Here is a 22230-nt window from a genome sequence, read left to right as displayed (position 1 = left end):
AAAATGGAAAGAGGGATTCTGAAATCGGATTGGATCATATAATCCAATCCTGATTGTTATCCGGCTAAAACCCTCAGTTTGTGTTGTTCAAAACTTTTGAGTAGGATCTGGCTAACTTTGATCCAAGAAAACAGGATTACCCTGATCCCAGCAGAGGGTTGGATTACAAGGCGGATTTCAGGAGGAAACTGGTAAAACCTCAGATTTGAACAAATAATAGTATCTTTTTAGTAAGTGCATATACTAATATTTATGTGTTGCACATGACTTGTTTAACCGTTACAGGCATAAAGTAGATAAAGTAGCATAGGCTACCTATTAGGCCCCATGAAAGAAACTCCGAAGCAAATGTCAACAACAAACACAAATTATCTATGTTCCAGTCTTTCATTGCTGCATATTCAGGGAAGAACCTTTCACGAATAATGTCTAACAATTGCATTCTTACACGTCCAGTCAGTCCCTCAATCCAACAGAATGCGAAAGCTTGGTCCGATTTCTCACCATTGGGCTCCGGTGTGTAATTAACAATGTCACAGAGAGGGACATTGCGCCTTCGTTCAGACATTTTCAGAATATCCACAATGTAGCTGCTAATGGATTAGTTTTATATTTGTTCTGGCTCTGATGAGAAATCATACAATTATACATAGAAGTGGATGTTCATGTTGCTGTGTGTTGACGCAAAGTGGAAATTATTTAAAGTAACCCCGTACCGGCTCTCCTACCTGTTGTTCTTCAAATAGCCGGAAGCCCACATTGTTTGAAATGCTGGTTATCCGGATTTGGCAATCATGAAAAAACGGGATTGTGGATCAGGGTGATTCAATCCAATGTTGCTTTGAACAACAGAGATAAAAGTAAGATGGATTACGTAATCCGCCGTCCTGAAAAATGAGATTCCCAAATCCGGATAGCTTTTATCCAGATTTAATTTTTTTGAACAACCAGCCCTCGGTTTTTCCAACTTGAATTAAGTCTTGATTTGAAATATCTAAAAAAAATCAATCAAGAGGTTTGAACTATAAAAACAAAAATTATAATAACTGGACTTAAATTACAGCCAGTCATTATTCAGTATATGTTTAGTCTTAGTATCTACCAATAAAGTAGATATATATATGAAACCTAAAACACATTCCTGGCAAAAACTGAGGTCATTTGTTACAGAATTACTGATGTCAATATTTTATGCTTCTTTTTTGGACAAGGAAGAATAGCATTACCGACATTAGCTTTACATATCTAATTTAAGTAAAGAAAATATTAAATCAGATTTATATACTGTAGCAGCTGTTGCCATTAAATATCCTGTCCTATATTATCTCAGCTCTCATAAACTCAAGTCCACATTTTTCTGCTTTATTAATATGGAGATGCAATTTTTTTTAATGTTTTTTTTTTTTTTTTTTTTCTGTCATTGCATTAACCATAATTTTTAAAACATAATGAGGTTGGTCTATAATTTGATAGTCGCCTGGATGAGCTGTTCTTGTTCTACATAATGATGACTCAGACTGAGGTTGTCGTACATTCAAACTGGCCTTTGCATGATATAATTGAATCAGCTAATGACTGCCTGCAGCTCTGAGATGGTGAAATACCTACTGCTAAGATGTTACTGAAGATGGGTAAAGGCTGATATGTTGATGCTGTTTCTGTTTTGTCTTTACAAAGATTTTCCCAGCTGAATGTGAAGACAGGAAATAAACTATTATCTGAAATGCATGATGTCTTTACTCTGTTCAGTAAGATGCTTTTTCAATCCTGTCATTATTGTTTTTATTAAAGAACAGAAGCACAAGTGTGTTTACTTTGATAAATGTCATTTGTTGTAAAAAGGTGATTATGAAGCCCGAACTGCAAGAGCGTACAGATGTGGAATGATATTTGAATGGTGCAGCCATGCATAATGCTTGTGTGGCTCGCTCTAATCACATTAGTAAGCCAACAATTTCAACTACAGCCTCTCTTCAATCTTAAAGTCTATTAGAGCAGAAAAGCCTGGTATTAATATTCCAATATGTCAGTGCCTGTGTTGTAACACGATCTCTTTCTCTCTCTATCTGATTCAGATGTAAGTAGGTCAGTGGTGCCGGGGCCTAGCGATGAATGGGCTCTGTTAGCTGAAGATCCACAGGCTCAAAGCAATTACACATTAACACAGGGGCTGCGTCCCAAATTTCCATTTAAACGTCTGGCACTCGACCCTTCAGCTCCTCCCCAACAAGCCCAGACCACACATTAACAGCACTTTCTTAACACTTAATAATTAGCCTAATGTAGACTATGAGAGGTGTGCATTCATATTGAGATGTTCTCTTACTTTAAGTGTCATTAATGGAATCAGTCAAGCTCCACATGTAAGCTTCTTCATTCCTAAGCAATCACAAAATGGAGGAATGAACACTCGTAAAATAATAGCAGAGTGGAGCAGTTTCCTTTTATGACAATAACATTCAGAGCACAGTATACTATGTGTCTGGGGTCTGATGGCTGTCCTGAGGAACAGGATGCTTTGGAAATGACCAGCAGTATTTCCAGACAGATACGCTCTTTGTCACTGAATGACAGGACACCAATATAAACACATGGCACATTCAAGTTTTGACCTAACTGTCCCAGACAGTTTGGTTTATGGCCAGCTCCGTATCTTTCATTCATCATATCGCTTGAACCTCTGCAGAGTTTACTGCTGACTTTTTACACTGCAGAACTCATGCCTTTGAAATCTCTCCATTTACAGCTGGTAGCAAAATATAACGGTTGTTCTACAGCTAAAATGTTTTTAAGCCTGAAGATGGTGAACGTTTGCTGCTATAACACAAATACACACAATGCATGCTGAGTGACATCTGAAATGTAAAGTGCTTAAGATTTAAGAAAAATTCTAAGCAAGAGTATTTATATTTGTATCTTATATCTTTTTAACAGTATCAACCAAAAAGGAAAATGGTCTCAAACAAAAGGTTGGCCCCTCTGTATGATCACTACTCAGCAGGGGCAGTCCTGACTTGTATTACACCCTGGGCAAGTTACCTGAATCAGATCAAAATGTTTGCCTGCTATTGTTACTAAAATAGAGTATTTCTCTATCTCATGTTTTCTAATGTCTATATCTATTTCCACAACAGATATTCTTCCCTCTAATCTTTTTTTCTTTTTTTTTTTTGATGCAGGATTGTATTATTTATGTACATTTTCCTGATAATGTTTTCAATGCTGATTGCAGTATAATTCATTTTAGAACTCAGATTTTTGCTGTGTAATTTGGGATCATTGTACTACCACAGATCTGTTTGACTTCAGCTTCTCAGATCTTACACAATTTCAAATTCATGGACACATTTCCTCCACTTTGTAAAATGACCACTTTTCCTCATCATGAATCTCAAGATCCTGCAACTACCCTCTGTGACGTATCTCTCTTTTGATTTATCACCCACATCCATAGAGGGGGCTGAATCCCACCTGTTTCTTTCTCCATATCTAACCCACTTATATGCCCCACTTATCACTACAATTGTTAAGTATTTCTGTGCTTAGATGAGGAATTAACTGTGGTTTCTGCTTTACTCACCCAGGATGCTACCTCATGCACTGCAGTTGTCCCAAATCCATCCTGTAAACACTGCATTAAATATTGATCATGTTATCATGCTGTCAACTCCTTATATATTTATTTATCTGTTTGCTGTGCTGGGCTTAATGCACACTGTGCAAGGTTTTTCTCCTAATGAGACCCTCAAAGTGCTGCTAGTCATCTTCCCTAGCACATATCTGATCAAAGCAGATTATTGAAATTAGTGGTGCACAACAGGGTTAAAGCACATCTTTTCTTTTAATAATCAGTGAGGAAGTCTTACAGGAAATGCACACAGCAGATCGTACTATATATATATATATATATATATATATATATATATATATATATGCTCAACATTATAAACTGCAGGCAAAGTAGCTGAAAATGATGAAAATACATACATAATTGGTCCACAAATAAACGAGGCCTGATGGAAGCATCAGTAGGGACTTGTAAGTGGATGCACTGCAGGTCTGATCATGAGATGCAGTCTGTGATCGTCCCTCTCGTGGTGTATCTGTGGAACTAGAATTGTTTTACACTATTATCACATATTGAACGTCACTTAATAAGACTCTTAATCCCATGTGAACATGTTAAGAAGTCATCAAGACATCTAGTCATTCTGTTAGCATTTACAGCATAAAATTCACCATTGCACGCACACACACACGCACACACATTCATTATAAACATTAAAAAAAGACTACTTAGATGATTTTAGGTCAGCACATTGAGAAAGGTTCTATTTAAAAAGGAATGCTTACACCACTATGTAAAAGAGCATTTTGCTTTCCCATGTATATGTAAAGAGGGGGTCTCTTACACTTACACTATGGTATCATTTATTTTTTTTATTTTAAATAATACAATAAATATACTACAAATGGACAATGGCTTTAGCATAGTTACAAGTTCATCATTTTCTTCCCAACTGACAATACTGAACATGACTGTTTTTCATCGGTAGCATTACTCTGATGAATGAGGAGTGGACTGGAGATCATGTGGCACTACAAACTCATAACAAGAGAAAAAAACTTTACAATTTCATGCATACAGATAGGTTTTAATGCTTTAAAAGACATACAAGAGTGGATGGCCACAGTAAACTTGAATTTATTGACATAAAAACCAATATAATCTTCTATCCTCTTATCCTTACACAGGTTTGACAAGACTGTGAAAACAAACAAACAGACATAGAAATCAACAAAATAGAACAAAAACAATGGCAGCATCACTGCTGGTTCTGTAAATTTACAAAAAATGTTGTTTGTCCATTTTATTAAGACAAAAGTGATAAGTTTGGGTGTACTGCAACACAATGAAATATAAAGCCAAAGATCTACAAGCATATTGAGTTAACAGAAATGGTTCAAGTCACATATTTGAAGATTAAAAAAAAAAAAAGAAAAGGAACAAAATAAATCTATGTATGGAGAGCTGTAAAAATTCTGTGGTAGATACTAGTGGTCATAAGCATAAGAAGTGCATAGTTTCAACAAAGAGCATTATTACATTAAAAGGAAAAGAAGTAGACCAACAAGCACGATCAAGACGTTTCCATCTGGTCACTTTGGTGACTTTTCTAGCTGTTTCCCAGCCACTTAAAGCTATATGTGATACCTTTGGTGAAAGCTCAGGGTCTCATACACCAAAAAAAAACTCTCAAATGTATCCCTTTGGCCCAGTCACAATATGTCCACTTTGCAACTCCATCAGAATGAAGTAGCACAGACAATCCAACTGCAAGAGCCAAGAGAACCGCAGAGTCACGCTGCAATGATATGCAAAGCCAAAGGCACCTTCCTTGTTTCCTTTTGTCATTCCAACATTTGGTACAGAGAGGCACCAGACACTTTTCTTATCTGTGCAGACTGCTGAAGCATAGGGCGACATGCGGAACTGTTCTGACAGCAGATACATAAAAAAATTACATGCAAAAAAAAAAACAAACAAAAAGAAATCACACATGACCCTATAAAGGGAAACCCAAAGTGGATGCAGCACAGTTCCACCTGCATCAGATGGGGCGGTGAAGCAGGTCAACGGGCTGCCAGGGATAAAGTAATGTCACCACAAATGTTCTTTCATTCAAACAACACAAACTAGAAAAAATACATAGCACCACAGAAGAGAGGAATTAGCACCTAGGTTTTGATTTCTTTGTGTTTTTCATTAAAATGTGGCATCATCTCCCATTGCATAGTCAGACAGATGAGTATGTCAGGGAAAATAAAGAAGCTGTTTATTAAGTTAATGATATTGTCAATGTTCAAAGGGCACAAAAGGAGGAATGTATTATTTTTTGTTTGCAAACCAACTGTCACATGATATCACAGAGCATGTTTTCATCTTTTATTTTAATTCTGTTATTAAATTACAACAAACTGTGCTCAACAAAGACAGAACTTCCCAATTATTGGTGGTATTTCTTCTTTTTTTTTTTTTTTTTTTTTTGTCTCTCAATTTACAAGTCAAATATCCTCACGTCTGATATGTTTCAACAATTTAGATGTTCCATGGTCTCCTACCTCGCAATTAATAAAGTCACATGCATGTTTTGAAGCCAGAAGCAATAAAAATTAACAGGAAAAATATACAGAATGTACTTACAAACATAAAAAATCATTTATATATATTTATATATATATTTATATATATATATAAGGACCATTCCAAGAGAATGGTGAAGACAATTATGCACAAACAAAGATCCTGTAGTGAATGAGCAAACAAACCTACAAAAGTGACAGAAAGCAGGGGCATGAGAGGAAACATGAGATCAAAACTACAGAAAAGAAAAAAGCCAAATCAGATGGAGTCCATGGCAAATACTGTGACCGTCTGGAATGGCTGTAGCTCTCAGGGTTGCCTTTGTTGTTTTGGGGCCAAAAAATAAACAAAAAAAAAAAAAAAAATTATCAAGGACTAGGTTGTGTGCAAGGGTGCTGTATAAGAGCAAGGATCTGACATCCAGTTTCAAAACTTGCATGTGATGGAGAAGGCACACAGAGGTTTCAAGGTTATCTCCTCTATTCCTCTAAAATTTCACGGTACTCTCTACATGATTTTATTTTATTCATACTTGATGCTTTATGGAAAAAAAAGTTACTTTTTTACAAACAGAATTGTCCTATTGTTTTTTCAATTGTTTTTTCAGTTGTTTTTTTTATTCTGAGAAAACAAAAATATGCTTTTTTTTCTCCATTTGCACAGTGGAAAGTCTTAGCCGACGAAACAGACAGGCCCCACTTCGAATCCGAATTTCTGTGTGGACCCGCCAAAATCGTTGAACATAATGTCCACAAAAGGCACCTGTTCCACCTTTGGTGTGTTGATCTCAAGTACTGTCTTTTCATAGCCCTTTTTCAACTGTCAAGGAGAGAAGACACAAGTGGTAAGGAGAGTTAGTGCATGGAAAAAACACTGAAAATGAAAACATCACACACTCTGAGCCACTTCAGAAACAACAGAAACATAATTCACTGACAGAATTCATTAAAGGAACTTAAAGGAACTTGCCAACCATCCAGACACACACTCATTCAATAAACTCACCGCACAGCCATCGACCACGGCACGGATGAAGGGGTTGTTGTCATAAGACATCTCCTCATCGTTGGAGCCCAGGAAGCGGATGGCCTTGTCGTAGTTGTCCTGCTCCTGGTTATGCCAGGCCACTGACTGGTAGCAGTTGTATGTCATGTTCTGCCGGGCTGCCGCACTCAGCAACCGCAGGAAAGTCATCTGGACCACACCGATGGGGTTCCCCTCTGCATCCACGTAAGAAAGCTGCAAAAAGTGACAAAAGTAAATGTAAGCATCCACACTTTAACACCAGCAGAGGGGAAGAGTAAAAAAAAATGAGTGGAATAAGAGGAGAATATCTTCAAACACTAAGGATTTTCTGACTTGCTGTCATGTGCAGTGTTTTTGACACTTGGTAGTCAAACTAATTTCCCTCGGGATTTTCAATTTATTTTTCTTGTTTTTTTTTTTTGTTTTGTTTTGTTGTTGTATTGGGATTTCTAAGACATGTTTACTACTGACAGCATTGCCAATAAGAGGTGTCATCTCAGGATCAAGAGTTAACACACTACCATGCTCTGTAGTGACACTGACTAAATTCAGAGAACTTCATTTCACAACAATGTAAAACAGCATGCTGACCGAATCGATAAAAAGACCCAAAACTTTGGCCTATGGAGGGTTGTTCATTTGCCTGTTTTTGCACTCATTACCTAATGCTGCAAATATCTGCACACATGATCAGCTGACTGCAGTTATTTGTGCACAATCATTATCATATGTTCATTTGATTAAAAAAAAAAAAAAAAAACCTTAATGGTGAAAAAAAAGGGATACCTCACAATTTCTAATGTTTTCTAAAATTTTAGCTTCGACTGCAACTCTTCATTTTCTGCTGTAGTTTAGTGGTAACTCAGTGTAGAATAAGTAGCATCATCTGTTTTATCTTGATATGCAAAGCTTCCTATTTTCAACCCAACACAGTTAGATGAGCATTGTTATGACTAAAGACATGGATGTATGTGAATGATATGCTAAGACAAACACCAGAACACAGCTGTTGTTGACATTAACCAAAATGCAATGCACTTTTTTTGTATGAGGCTATTTACTGTATTTACAGCAAGTAAGCAGCAAAAAGAAGCACCAATAACATTAATAAAAATAGAAAAAAAAATAATCACACTATGCAATATTTTGTTCTTGGAAAAATATTTGCACATCCATGCTTAGTTTATTTCATGTCTGCTGAGTGCAGTTGGTTTCTAGACTTTAGAATGTAAACAACTATAAATTTGGCTTAAATATACTAGAAATAGTAGGATGAGGTTTATATGAATTACTCAGCTTATAGTTGCAGTGGCATAAAACTAACAGACAACACAATTAAATAATTAATTAATCCTTTGTATGACAGTTAATCTACACTAAAATTTCAAGATTGTGACACACCTGTCACCACCAAGCCAATTAATAGGCTCAACAATCTCCCAAAACAGCTGGGGATTGTTATTTTTATAACAAGTTACAAAAAACAGGACTACTTATAAAACCATATCAGGACTTCCATCAGGTTTTAAACACTAGTGCATGAATTCAAAGGTTGGTTTTGGTAATTTATTAAATTAGCTGACATTTGAATACCAGCATTTTCTTTAAGTAACATGCACATTTATATTGTTTGTATATGTCTAGAAGAGGAGGCCTGATGTAAAGAACATCCAAGCCACAATGCCAGGAAGCCTTTATGATGCACAAGACTTCATGTGAAACTTCTAAAGCATGGAGAAAGGAGAGCTTAACACCTCATTTAAATCCTAATTAAGTAACTGTGTAAATTATAAAACCAAGATGAGAAAATTATCATAAAATAATGAAATTATAATCCCCAAATCAAGAAATATGGGGCAATAATGATTTGTTAATTGCCTGGTAATTAACCTAGAATTGCTTTTTATGCTCATATTAAAGAAAATTGAGTTATATTAGTAAGCTGATTATAATGCTTCACAATCCTGACTGATTACATATATATTTGGAACCAGTCCCAGTTTATTTTAATGTCCATTAATGACAATCCTCATACCAACCATCAAGTATCCATTAGATCCATACGGTTGCTTCGCCTTTCAAACAGGACTTACTGAGAGTAGAACACATGCAGAATTCATGCCATGCAGCCAGAGCAGCAAACCTTTTGAGTCTGGATATGTTCTTCCTCCAGTCATTCTTGCTCATAAGCTAGCATTTGTGCTTTCATGCATATAAAAAAACAACATCACTGACACTTAAAGTTAACATTAACATAGCATGAACCCTCATTTTCATGTTTGTGCAACAAGTTAGTGCCAAGGACTGATTTACCAGGCTAATCAATCACATGATGTAAAGTCTCTGTCTCACAATTTATGTCTGAGTGTCAGTGATGTGGTTCATCTTCAGAGGTAGCAGGGCAGCTTCATGCTTTCCTCATTTTCCCCGCCACTCTTCATCTCTTCACTCCCTGCCTCGCATAGAGAGTGGATGGAACTCCACATCTCTAGAGAGACATTACCTCTTCATCATTACAGTTACAAGTCAACTTGACTGACAACCCAGAAGCCCCTGGGTGGTGACTGAGTGCCTGACCTGTTTGACTCTGAGCTACTCTAACACACTGGGAAAGCAAGTGCAGTAGAGAGGGAATCTGTTGCTCTGTGGGGGGATTGGTGACCTGCTGGGGCAAGAGCTTATTGGGAAAAAGAGTTTAAGAAAGAAGTTTTAAATTGTGAAAACTCTAAAAATCTTTTGCTCCTAGTATGAAATTTCATAATGTAATCCTTTGTTTTGAGTCTTGGGAGTCAAGGCACCCAGTCACGCTTATGAGATGCTCCTCTAATGCAGCAGAGGTTGCGAGTGGGGCCAGGAATTTGTTAAACTCCATTGAATGCCAAATACAGTTCCTCACCACATTCAGTTCTTGCCTTTGTGGTCCACAAACCTCTCCTCCATTTCCTCGAAAGAGCATCACCTGCATGTTGCTGGACTGAATTTGAATCAGGCTGAATCATGCACCTCAACAATGTAACAACTCACAAGCAACATGCCAGGCTTAATACATACTTCATACTGCCGAACCAGAACCATGCAGAGCCTCAGGCACACAGAGTCCCAACCTCAGCCGAGACTCTGGAACCACAGGCAAGGCCACTTACCAGGGAACCTCTCTTGTAGTGACTATACCATGTGCCTGGTGAGTCTTTGGGCCATTTTGCCATTTTGCTCTGTAAAATATGAGAGGCATTCAGGAAGGGAAAGGGACTTAGGAAAGTCGGGAGTTCAGCTTACCAATTTACCACGTTTGAATTCACTGAACCAGGAACCAGGGTTCTCCTTTACCCAGGATGTGAGCCTAGCCTGGGGGCATGATTGACAAAAAGGCAGAGGAGGAGGAGGAGGGGAAAAAAGTTGTGTTAAAGGAAGGAAAGAGATTTGACATAAATCCCACACCCTCTCTCAGCTTTTTCTTTCTCCCTTGTCCTTTGAGGAATCCTCCACACCTGAAACATTATTCAATGAGATCAAGCAGACCTGCTAGACCAGGACAGAAAACTTTCATATTCCATTATACCATTTTGTACAGTACAAACTGTAGCTGGCAGCTAATTGCTGCTGAAAAATTCATCAGTACACAGTGATTAATTAAGAAATGATTGTCTGCAAGGAGCTCCAATACTGCTGCCTCAATCCCTGCTGCTCAGTGTTAGCGCTGTGCAGCCGGAGTGCACTAACTTTGTTATGCCATGAAAAGCTGAGACTTGGCCTACGGGACACAGCTCTAATGGTCTCAGCCATGACAATGATGAATTTCTCTATAATTAGAAAGCAGGGTTTGATATGGAGCTGTCATCAATAGCTTAATGCGTTAATGAAGGATGGGCCAAAGATTGCTTATCGCTAGGCGATGGCATACATTAAACCCATGCTGTCTTGAAGGTAACCTTCACTTGTTTTCACCAGGGAGTAGCAAACATATCCTTGCATTGACTTTCTGCTTTTCTAGACCCAAAAGCAGCATTTGTGGCTTTATATTTGAGTTTATACAGCATGTGGACAGCCTAAGTATGTGCTTTTATAATAACCCTTCCCATCTCAAAATGTTTTTAGTCTCAAAGCCAAAACTGACAGCATGGGCTATTCTTTCCACCCCTGACACAAATGAGAGCAGCCCATCACCAGCACGCTATAAAAAGTCGGCTTCATTATTCTGAGCTTAAGCAAACCCCTGCTCCTCTGAGGCTTGGTGAGTGGGATCATTAAAATGGCTGTAGCACTATGCTATTACACAACCCTTGAGTTGTCAGATGCAGTGTTTCACCACTCCACTACTCTCCTCTCTTCTACATTCTCATGCATAATGAACCAAAAATCTTCTCGAAGCACCTGTCACCTGCCAAATCTTTTATATGCGATAGAGCTCTTGATATTCGATCTAAAAATAGCACTGAAACAACAGAGTGTGGATAAGTTAGAGGGAATGTTCGCGCTTAAACGCGGAAGCTGTCACCCTGCAACTCCCCTCGAAAAATAACACAACAATACAGCATGCAATTGCATGGAGGATAATTATGTTGGTTTACGAGTGGTGCAGTAGAGTTACTGTTGCAAATATTCATTCAGGCTATTTATACAGTATGCACAGCAGTTAGTCCCTTATATGAGCAGAAAAAAATCTATAATTTACTTATCTGCAGGAGAAAAAAATCTATAATTTACTTATCTGCAGTATCCTGCACACATTGCTTTAGTGTCAGGGTGCACATATGATAATTTTTTTACCAAATATTTAAACCTTTCTGCATACAGTACTCTTAATCTGAACCCTCTCTGCATGTGCAAGTGGTTGTGCTACTGTGCATGCAGCCAGACATACCCCTTCTGACTTCTTATCTGGGAAGATGCAGCTCTCCCCGCCTGCTGTGAAGTTGCAGTAAACCTTGAAGGAGTCCCGCGAGCAGCCCTGGTTGGGATCAATCCAGTATTCACCTACAGAGATGAAGGAAAACAGAAAACACAGAGAGATAGAAGGCACTGTTACCAAGTGGCTTTTTTGATGCCTATATTGTTGTCAAACAGGTTAGGATAATGTCCGATGCTGAACTGTATATGTGTGGGTATCAGTCATAAAAATCACACCTTTACTTCTTAACACTGAGTACATCTTGTGTCTGTTTTAAAAGGGAAAAATCTGCAAACTCCCTTAAAAAAGGAGCGTTATCTAGCATTTATCTTCATTCAATGACAGGCCTAGACTGATATATCAGTGATATTATTATTATTATTATTATTATTATTATTATTATTATTATTATTATTATTATTATTATCAGATCGATCAAATTAAACCTGTGATTTTTCTGATTACCTGGCATTCACTAAGCTTCTTACAATATCAAAAATCCAGTCTGGGATATTTTCATGTTTGATGATTGATCTTTGATTTTTATGCCGGCTATTTGATATTAACACAGTCCAGATGATGCAAAAAGAAACGTGACTACTTAAGCTAACTAACTAATGAACTGGCCCATATGTTAGCAATTCCAAATGTAATCCAGCCATGATGGAAAAAACTGCAGTTATATCTTAAGATGCAGCATGTTGTGATGATTGATGTCTGACTTCAGGGCTGCAGCTAATTAGCATTCTCATTATAAATAAATCTGTTGATTATCTTCTCAAAACAATTAATCATTCAGTGTATAAATTGTCAGAGAGGATTATCTTAAGCCCTAAGGAATGTTATAAAATGGCTTGTTTTGTCCTGGCAACACACAAACGGTTGCAACTACCGGTGCATTTCTTTTCATGCCAATAGATTACTTACATTTTCTCTTCCATTAAGAACAAATGAAGGTGCACCTCAAAGTTTTTTACTTGTTTTTTATACTGGCAGCATGTCTAACCAGTTTATTATAAAATATTCTCCACATTACTATTGATACATTTATCATTAAACTCCCATTTTTCTTGGGTTTAGGTTTCTACTGATGCTCTATACTATACTGAGTCAACTGTATGTCACTCGGTTGCTGCTGCACTGCTCAATTTACCATTCTGTAGTGTTCATTTAAACATGTCTAGCTGGATGCTCTATGGTTAACAATTCAAGAAGAGGCAAGACATATGGAATGTGTTTTGTTTTTTAGACAAAACGTGATACAAACCATCAGGGAAATCAGGGTGGCAGAGCTGCAGGTCCTTGCAGGTACGAGCAGGGTTGCTCTGAGTGCCCAGTGGGTGCTTCATCTGCTCGATCTCCAGCTTAAGTGAGTTGAGTGAGCCAAAGATTTCCTCCATGCCATCGTCATAATCTTTATAGTTGGCATCCACAGCTGCATCATCCACCAGCTGGCTGGCATCGATGTTCCTACGCGTTCTGCCTTTGATAGGAGCCTGAATGGGGAGCGGGTGGATGACATCACCAGGAGGCCCCTGTTATGGATAGATGGATGAAGACAAATGCCAGTTAGAGAAACAGATGGGGGTTGTAAAAATGTCAAGGGGATAAAGCAGGTATGACAGGGTATTTACTTACAGGAGGACCAGGAACTCCAGGTGAACCAGTCTCTCCCTTTGGTCCAGTTTGACCCTGAGCAGGATAAATCAAACCAATGCTTAATTTTGACAAGTGTATGTGTGACATGATATGTAACTGTTATTGTTTCTAATGCAATATAGCTTTCAGGAAATCACTTACAGCTGACCCTTTGGCTCCTTTGGGACCTGGAGGACCCTAAAAAAAGCCAAAATAATCAAGTAATCAATTCTGGATCAAAAATTACGCACTACCTGTATTCCAATACCTATAATAGATAAAACATAGACTTACAGGTAAACCGGGAGGGCCGATGGGACCAAGTGGACCTGTAGGACCAGAAATACCCTAGAGGATAATAGAGAAAAGGCAAATTTTCTATTGTAGACAACAGAAGAAGCACTGTTTATCCTTGAAGATTCAGTAATGACAAGGATGAGAGATATTAACAGTGGTGGCTACTTACTAAATTAGTTTGAATAAAAATAGTATGGAAAAAGCTACTTCTCTGCAAGCCCTGTTTTTTTTCCTTTTTCTTTTTGCTTACATTGTCTCCTTTGGGACCAGATGATCCTGGAGGACCTGGAAGACCTCTATCACCCTTTTCTCCCTGTTCACCTGGGGGCCCAATAAGACCAATGAGACCTGGATGACCCTGAGGGCAGAGAACCACATGAGCATATTATCAATACAATAGTCAATAATGCACCAACACAAAACATTCATACATCAACCAGCTGGCCCACAATCCAATCATTAGGGTACCGATTTAACAGCCAGAGGCAAGCACATTTAATCAATCAGTAAACAAGTTCATTAGATTAAATATTAAGTCAATGCTTTAAATCATTCAGATCAGTTTGAGGCATGTTGGAGTGACTCACCTTTTCTCCTTTAACACCAGAGTCTCCTTTCAAACCAGGTAAACCAGGAGGGCCCTGTGAAAGGAGTATAAAACAATTTGTCAGATCAAATAAAACAAAACAACACAAATGACACTTTAAAGGCAAGGAATTGATCTTACTCACCATAGGTCCAGGAGGTCCATCTGGGCCTGGGGGACCAGGCAGTCCTTGCTCTCCCTAAAAATAATTTACAATTATCTGCTGTTTAGACCATCTGGTGTGTGTAAACACATTTTTTTGTCACATTCAGCCATTATCTGGACAAGGTGTGCATTAAGATGTGGTTGTGAGAAACACACTACTTACCACAGCACCAGGGATGCCTCTAAGCCCCTCAGAACCTGGCTTGCCAGGTGATCCTTGAGGGCCAACAGGACCTGTCTTTCCTTGGGGTCCTTCTAAGCCAGACTCCCCCTTTTAGAAAACAGAAATCCCACAAATTCCTTGATTTATGCCCATTTCTTAGTTATGTTCATCTTTTTTTGTACAAACATATAACAATAAAAATAGAAAGTCTTCGGTTTGGATACCTTGGCTCCCTTTTCTCCTTGTCTTCCCTCAGGCCCGTGTGGTCCAGGAGGCCCCTGGTTAGGAATAGTTGACAATCATTAATATCAAGGAAGACAATCATTTTAGCATTTTGACACTAATTTTTGCAAAGACAAGATGGAAAAGCTTAAGGCAGCACTTACTCTCTTTCCTGGTGGTCCGGATGGACCAGATTCTCCAGTAGGTCCAGGTGATCCCTGGTTAAAAATAAAAATGCATAAATTTTCAATCCACTTTTGTTCCAGTAATGATACAAGACTGTGGAAAAGTAGCACAAACACTCACAGGCTGACCCGACTCTCCATCATCTCCCTTGTCACCAGGTGGACCATCTAGGCCCTGCATGAAAATGGAGTACAAAGTCAACCAAGAATATTTCTAGTTAAAAGATGGTAAACAGGGGAAATTATCCACAGATTAAAATGATGATTTATAACAAACTCACAGCTGGACCCGGCTCTCCAGGTGGGCCAGGGTCACCAGGGAAACCGCTAGGACCCTGACAAGAAGCAAGAACTGCATTACTATTCGCGATATAAAACAGCTGTGTGATACTTATCTTTGTTCTGATTTGCACTAATCTATATTTGCTGGGACTAAAGGAGGAATGTAACTAACTGGGCTTCCTTTAGGACCATCATCTCCTGGGGGGCCTTTAGGGCCAGGAGGTCCAGCAGTACCAGCAGGACCACCTTCTCCCTTTTCTCCACGCTCTCCTCTTGGACCCTGGAATTACATGCACAATTGCAAGCAAGAGATTAACGCCAGAGGAAGCCTCAAAGAAAAATAAACAGACTGTTATTTCTTCATGGCCATTTTAGGTAGACTCATTAATAGTTAAGCTTTTGACCAACAGGGATTAATTCTTTCCAGCTGTGAAAGGATTGCTGGTATCTACAACATCCTTACACTTAAGTTCTGCACATGTAAAATGAAAGAAAAGAGAAACAGATAACTCACTGGTGGGCCAACTTCTCCCTGAAGTCCTGGCTCTCCTGTTTCTCCAGCATCTCCCTGAAAGCAAAGGTTAGGGAAAGGTATTAGTGGGCTGGAGAGACCCATATATTATCAGTACGGGGATTTGTTGATCCAGGGTGGTTCTGAAAATCCCATCATTTTCTGCAGCCCTTACTGTCCTGGTGCACTTGTCACCCAAATGGGAATAGAAAGAGATGACACAAGAGATTTCAATCCATCAAGTGCAGGCGGATTGGGTGGCTAAAGCAAAGAGTGTGCTGACCTCACTGTTCTCTCTGGACCCTGCCCATATATCTTGTCCTGTTCCTCTTGCCTTATTGAATAGTTGCCCTGTTGACTCACCTATACTCTATTCACTATCGTTATTCATTGTCACATAAGACTGCTGTCCTCCCTGCTGGGGTTCATAGCAGATGGGGTCTGCCACACCTGTTATGCAGAAAAATATTAGCCCACGTCATGTTTGGAAGATGAGCAACAAATCTGTAATACAGTTCTACAGCTAGAGACAGGCTGTACTGTGATGTGTCATTATAAGCATGCACAGACCCCATCAACCATTAATAGCTCTGTATTTTGAACATCAGCACTGACTTTAAATTGGTGTTGGGCTGTTTTCCAGATTTTATTGTTGCTGTCAAAAAAATCCATATTAAACAGATGGGATGCTTTTTTAAAAGCATGACTGATCCTCATGTTTCAGCAACCCACATTGGTTTTTATGCCATGTTGCATCTGGGACTATGTAGGCCTCCAGTTCATCCTTCTGACAACCTGCTTATTTCCACCAAAAGGCTGCTGGAAAAATCTGCTGAGAACAGTAAAACCAAGAGCATGAAAGACAGCTGCTCATCACAGATACATGAGGGATGTCTTTACAGAAAAAAAGAAAACAAAACAAAAAAAAAAGAAAAAAAGAAAACACAGCCAGGGCTCTGTTCCTTGCCAGCTTTCTGGGCTGGCTAATAAAATGCCAGATCAGCTGAAGTGTGATTAGCCCAAAGAGCGCTGTGTGTGTTTGTATTAGGAAGAGGACAGGCTATCCAGAGGGAGATTATAAAGGAGCAAAAGGTGATTCTATTGACTGAACCAGATAAAACAAATCATAGCATCACTACAGCCAGAAAGTGATGTGAAAGTGAATTGCACTGCATTCCAGCAAGCTGCCAAAGAGGGCCTTTTTGTATTAAAAGCAGCAGCAGCAAGTAAGACCCGCTGCTGATGTTATGATTTTAATGCATTCATCAGCTTAGAATTTGAACATGATGCCTTTGACTATTTATCCATGCTCTCTGTCCTGTTGGGGGTGGCAACCTGTCCATTAGATTTTTTTGGCTGCAAAAGTCTCGTAAAGAGGTATCTACCACATTCTTTACCAAAGAACATGCAGACAAACTGTTAACAATGATTATGCCTCTTCCAAAGTGATACAAGGCTGCTTTTTCATTGGAAAGAGTGCCCAAAAACATGTGCACCAGAAATATTGTTTGATATGTGTAAAAGTTCAGTACTTTCATGAGCCATTAATGATTTTAGTTCCCACAACTCTATAATTACATCCACAAAACTGTTTTGTGGTCTGTTAAAAGACAGAAAAGAGGGCTACCTTTTCTCCAACAGCACCAGGATTTCCAATACCACCAGGAGGTCCCTGAGGGCCATCAGCTCCTGGAGGTCCTGAGGGACCTCTTGGACCAGGGGGGCCAGGTGGACCCTATGAGAGAGGACAAAGGTCAGTTTAATTTAAAATACATACATTCTGCTTGCTGTTTTAATGTAAGATATTAAATATTGAGAGAGCAGATAAAATAAGGCCTTACCATTTGACCAACATCTCCGGTTTCACCTTTCTCACCAGGTGGACCAGGTAAACCCTAAAGAGTTAGTAGGAAATTTCATTAAGTTGCTCGGATGTCGACTAATGAAAACATTTGCCCAGTGTCATGGTTTCTGTTAGTCACTGTACTCCGCACCTGCAGTCCGACTGGGCCTGGAGGTCCAGGGAAGCCTCTTGACCCTTCATCTCCCTTCTGTCCAAACATACCCTGCTGACCTCTAGGACCTGGCTCACCATCTGCACCCTGAAGGAAGCAACAGATATTATTCAGTTGATAAGTCACATAAAGTAAACTAAGAGTAGGATAGCAACAAAATGTGCACTTACAGCAGGACCCGGTGCTCCAATTGGTCCTTGAGGGCCGGTAGGACCAGGTGGACCCTGCAGAGAACACATCAAAATGCCTGTAATTTAATTGTTCACCATATGAAATAAATATTTTCACCTGAAAACTGATTAATCTAAAATCTCAGGATGTGAAATGATAAATACATAGTGACTTTTTATAATGCTATAAAGACAAACAACTCACATGTTCTCCTTTGTCACCTTTACTTCCTTTCTGTCCTGGCTCTCCAATTTCTCCCTGTGAAGGTGAGAAGATAAAATAATGAAAGAAAGGATATTAAGATAAAATACAATCTGATGGTGAAAGACATCAAAGCATCATTAAGCTTTTCCCAAACAGAAGATGGCAAACTAAAGCACACGTGAATCTGTACTCAGCTATTATATATCCTACCTTTTAAAAGACATTTTTGTAGGCCAGCCTTTGGATATTTGATTTAAATCTAGCCTTCACTGACAAATACATCTGATGGGGCTTTATGAATCACTGATGTGCCATCAACCAAAACAGAGAAGAAAATTACTCCCATCTGAACCTGTTTGCACCCAAATATAAAAAGAATAAAGACTTTTGAGCCTTTCTTTCAAAGCCTCTCGGTAGGAAATAATGCTAACAACTATCAGAACTGAAGGCAGTTACTTTTAGGTTTTAGTCAATGTCCTTTGTCTAATAAATAAAGCCTTTAGAATTCTCCTTTCCCCATAGACAGGACTTGTAATGAGGAAGTGTATGAATGGGTGTAAACATTAGCTTGCAAGATCCTTTTTATCTGCATGGCAAATACCCTCAGTATTCTCTGTGTCCGTCTACCCTACAGGGACCGTTGTAAGGCCAGTTAAGAACTGAGGCATTCTTCAAAGGATAAGAGCTTATCCTCTGAGTATCTCTGTGGCTGAACTTCCTGCAAATGTTTTTGAAGGGGATGGAGGGAATTGTTTTTGCCTCTGAATACTTAAGTGCCACTTCAGTGTTTCTGTCAGTGCCACAGAATTCCACCCCTCTCCTCTGTCTGTTTGTACAGAGCAGCAAAAAGCACCAACGAGGCTGGTTAGCCTTTTAAAGATCTGTTAATCGATGCAAACTCTGTCAGACAAATTCCCCTTGGAGAGTTTAAGGTCACAGAGGAAGAGACCAAAGGATGGCCAGCTGAGATCTCAACTCTAGTTTGAAGTGATGAGTCTGCATATACAAGCTGTGTGAGGGAGGCGAAGTGATACAGACTGCAGACAGACAAGCTCAAAGCAGATTTTACTGAATTGCATTACACTGTTTTTCACTTCAATGTGGAAAAGAAACTCACCTTGTCACCGTCTTCTCCTGGTGGTCCAGGAGGTCCTCCAGGTCCTGGCAGACCTACAGGTCCCTGAATACCATCTCTTCCAGCTGGGCCTTGAGGTCCTTTCTCTCCCTTTTTATATGACATTGTAACACCATGTTGTCAGGCAGGCAAACATTGCAGTGCACTTTCCAAGCCATAGTTATTTCTATAATGTCATGTTCTTACCGGTCCACCTTTCTCGCCGGCAGGGCCTGGAGGTCCCTGAGGACCAGAACGTCCAGGGGGACCTGTTGGTCCTGCTGGCCCAGCAGGACCCCGCTCACCAGGAGAACCCTGCATCAGCACCATACATCAATGTTAGCTATCCTAACAGCAAAGCAAAAATATACATCAAAGCTAAAGCATATCTACCCTATCAAATAGGTCAGACCCTCTTATGTAAGTAGCAAACTGTGCATATCATTATATTACATAAGAGCTGAGGATGAAAACTTTACAATGAAGACAATTCCAGAGATGGTGAGAAAACAAGAAAGTGTGAGGATGAGGATGCAGTAAATTGTACTCACAGCAGGGCCAGGTGGACCAGGAGGACCCTCACTCCCTTTCAGGCCATGAGCCCCCTGCAGAGCAAAATAAAATGAAGGCTTCAGAAAACAAACACATCTGTCGGCAAAGCACACATCCTGCCTTACAACGGACTCCCTTTCTTTAAACCGGCTCAGCATGTGGTGGAAAACCTGCTGCAGTCTCCAGAGCAGATGCCGACCAGATAGAGCAAACAATTATGTACCAGTGCTGCAGCAAACTTCCTTTACATTACAAAGCAGCTGGTGTATTGGATTTTTTTTTACAGATTCCTCAAGTTATGAAAAAGTTTCTACAATTGATTTTTTTTGTTAACATGCTTCCAGTGAGAAAATAGAATAAATTGTGTAATCACCAGGACCTGAATCCACAAGGTTAAGTTTAACTCTGAAATATATAAACAGCCCAGAGTGTGCTGCTCCTCGACTAATGCCCACTCAGAGATCTGATGTCATCTCTGATACTTGAGGTTTTACACAACCTTAAAGCAATTTAACAGCCCAGATATATTATGTAATAACCAAGCTGTGAGCGATATTGATTTTGTCAGAAGGTATTATACAGCACTGAGTAGAAGCCAATACTAACCACAGGGCCAGGCAGACCTCTCTCTCCAGGGAAACCTCTTTGTCCAGGAGGGCCATCTTTACCTGCTGGACCAGCAGGGCCAGGGTCACCCTTTAAGCCAAAGCGCAAAGTCATTTATCTTATATAATGTTATAATAACTGGATGTGAGCTTGCTCATTACATGTTATTACTAAGCTGATTAGGGTGTTCTTGAGGTTTTACCTTAGCACCTTCTTTTCCTGCAGCTCCAGGTAGACCCTGCTCACCAGGTGGGCCTGGAGGGCCAGGATGGCCCCGATCTCCCATCGGCCCAGTTTCACCTGTTGGTCCCTGCATAAAAAAAAAGATGTTAAAAAAAAAACAAATAAAAAACAAATAGTGAAAACAAAAACCTGCACACTGAAGTGCTAAACCAGTTTGCGGAGGAGGTGTAAAGAACACAAACTATAGTCAGAAGTAAGCAGAGAGGACAAATGAGCTAAATCAACTATTTAAACACAAAAAAAGACATTAAATTTTCTTCATTTCCTTTTAAAGATGGCAAGGAGAAGCTGAGCATTTGCTGTGTGGGAGGCCTACAAGTCATTAAAGCCCCATACAGCCTAGTTATCATGAATGTTCTCAGCTGACATTAGCAGAGCTGCTTGGAGGGAAAGTCTGTTAGACATTCATGCATAATGGATGAAGAGTCCAATGGTTAAATTAAAGAGGAAAAAACAATACCTAAGTCAGGGTTCTCGTAATATATGTAGGACAAAAAAATCTATTATTGGTGGACTAATAAAATGAAAAGCATTTTTATGCTGTTAATTATCACATTCAGGATTCAGGTGTGTATTTCTGTGTTTAAATGCTGAACAGTGTATCTACAGGACTATTCATTTCTTTAGTAAACATAACAAACTTCAAACATCTGCACAACTTTGCAACTTTGTAAGTGACTAACCTGAGGTCCTACCACACCTGGTGGTCCAGGTGGGCCTGTCTTCCCTTGGAAGCCCTGCACACAGGAAAAGAAACCAAAACATTATTGACACATAACTAACTCAGTGAAGTCTGCAGTTGAAGAAAAAGTTAGTAACCAGCTGGTTTACTCACAGTCTCTCCTCTCTGTCCAGGATGTCCAGGCAGTCCGTCTTTCCCTGAAGGTCCCTGAAAAATTCATCAAGTAAATTTAAGAACTGATAAAGATGAGGCACGATGGGCTTCTAAAAAACAGTTAGTACTCACAGGAGGACCCTTTGGTCCTGGGAATCCTGTTGGTCCCTGAGGTCCTGGCAAACCCTGGAAAAAAAGGCCACTAATCAAGAAAAATCTGCACATTTTATGAGGATGGAACAACTCCTAATGATGGAGTAATGGTACATACCCTCTCACCGGGAGGTCCTGGTGGGCCGTCATTTCCTGAGTTACCCTGAAATGATAAAGTAAGGGGTATGCTGTAAACTTCTAAACAAATTCAAGAAACTGGACATATAAA

The 22230-nt window shown here is 39.4% G+C and overlaps 1 protein-coding gene across 3 annotated transcripts in view; it reads right to left on the bottom strand.

The window, feature by feature from the left end:
* Nucleotides 1-4685: 4685 nt before the first annotated feature.
* Nucleotides 4686-22230, bottom strand: part of col5a1 (procollagen, type V, alpha 1) — a 73512-nt gene continuing 55967 nt past the window's right edge. For 2 of the 3 annotated variants that reach the window (XM_041969781.1, XM_041969783.1), the window contains 32 exons: nt 22120-22164; nt 21981-22034; nt 21849-21902; nt 21697-21750; nt 20973-21080; nt 20771-20860; nt 20164-20217; nt 19820-19927; nt 19616-19723; nt 18499-18552; nt 18294-18347; nt 18103-18210; nt 17950-18003; nt 17736-17843; nt 16112-16165; nt 15770-15877; nt 15597-15650; nt 15437-15490; nt 15295-15348; nt 15133-15186; nt 14909-15016; nt 14726-14779; nt 14582-14635; nt 14245-14352; nt 13992-14045; nt 13860-13895; nt 13698-13751; nt 13327-13594; nt 12033-12145; nt 10448-10516; nt 7151-7384; nt 4686-6964 (listed from right to left, as the gene is read on the bottom strand). In XM_041969781.1, the coding sequence (XP_041825715.1) occupies nt 6818-6964; nt 7151-7384; nt 10448-10516; nt 12033-12145; nt 13327-13594; nt 13698-13751; nt 13860-13895; nt 13992-14045; nt 14245-14352; nt 14582-14635; nt 14726-14779; nt 14909-15016; nt 15133-15186; nt 15295-15348; nt 15437-15490; nt 15597-15650; nt 15770-15877; nt 16112-16165; nt 17736-17843; nt 17950-18003; nt 18103-18210; nt 18294-18347; nt 18499-18552; nt 19616-19723; nt 19820-19927; nt 20164-20217; nt 20771-20860; nt 20973-21080; nt 21697-21750; nt 21849-21902; nt 21981-22034; nt 22120-22164 (2730 nt within the window). In that variant the 3' untranslated portion in view covers nt 4686-6817. Of the gene's footprint in view, nt 6965-7150; nt 7385-10314; nt 10384-10447; nt 10517-12032; nt 12146-13326; nt 13595-13697; nt 13752-13859; nt 13896-13991; nt 14046-14244; nt 14353-14581; nt 14636-14725; nt 14780-14908; nt 15017-15132; nt 15187-15294; nt 15349-15436; nt 15491-15596; nt 15651-15769; nt 15878-16111; nt 16166-17735; nt 17844-17949; nt 18004-18102; nt 18211-18293; nt 18348-18498; nt 18553-19615; nt 19724-19819; nt 19928-20163; nt 20218-20770; nt 20861-20972; nt 21081-21696; nt 21751-21848; nt 21903-21980; nt 22035-22119; nt 22165-22230 lie in introns of all 3 variants that reach the window. The other variant, XM_041969782.1, reaches the window with a different exon arrangement.

This window comes from Melanotaenia boesemani, chromosome 19, assembly GCF_017639745.1.
Source record: "Melanotaenia boesemani isolate fMelBoe1 chromosome 19, fMelBoe1.pri, whole genome shotgun sequence".
Lineage (NCBI taxonomy): Eukaryota > Metazoa > Chordata > Actinopteri > Atheriniformes > Melanotaeniidae > Melanotaenia > Melanotaenia boesemani.
Note: the sequence above shows the minus strand (reverse complement) of the source record. Positions and strands in the feature narration are given on the sequence as shown.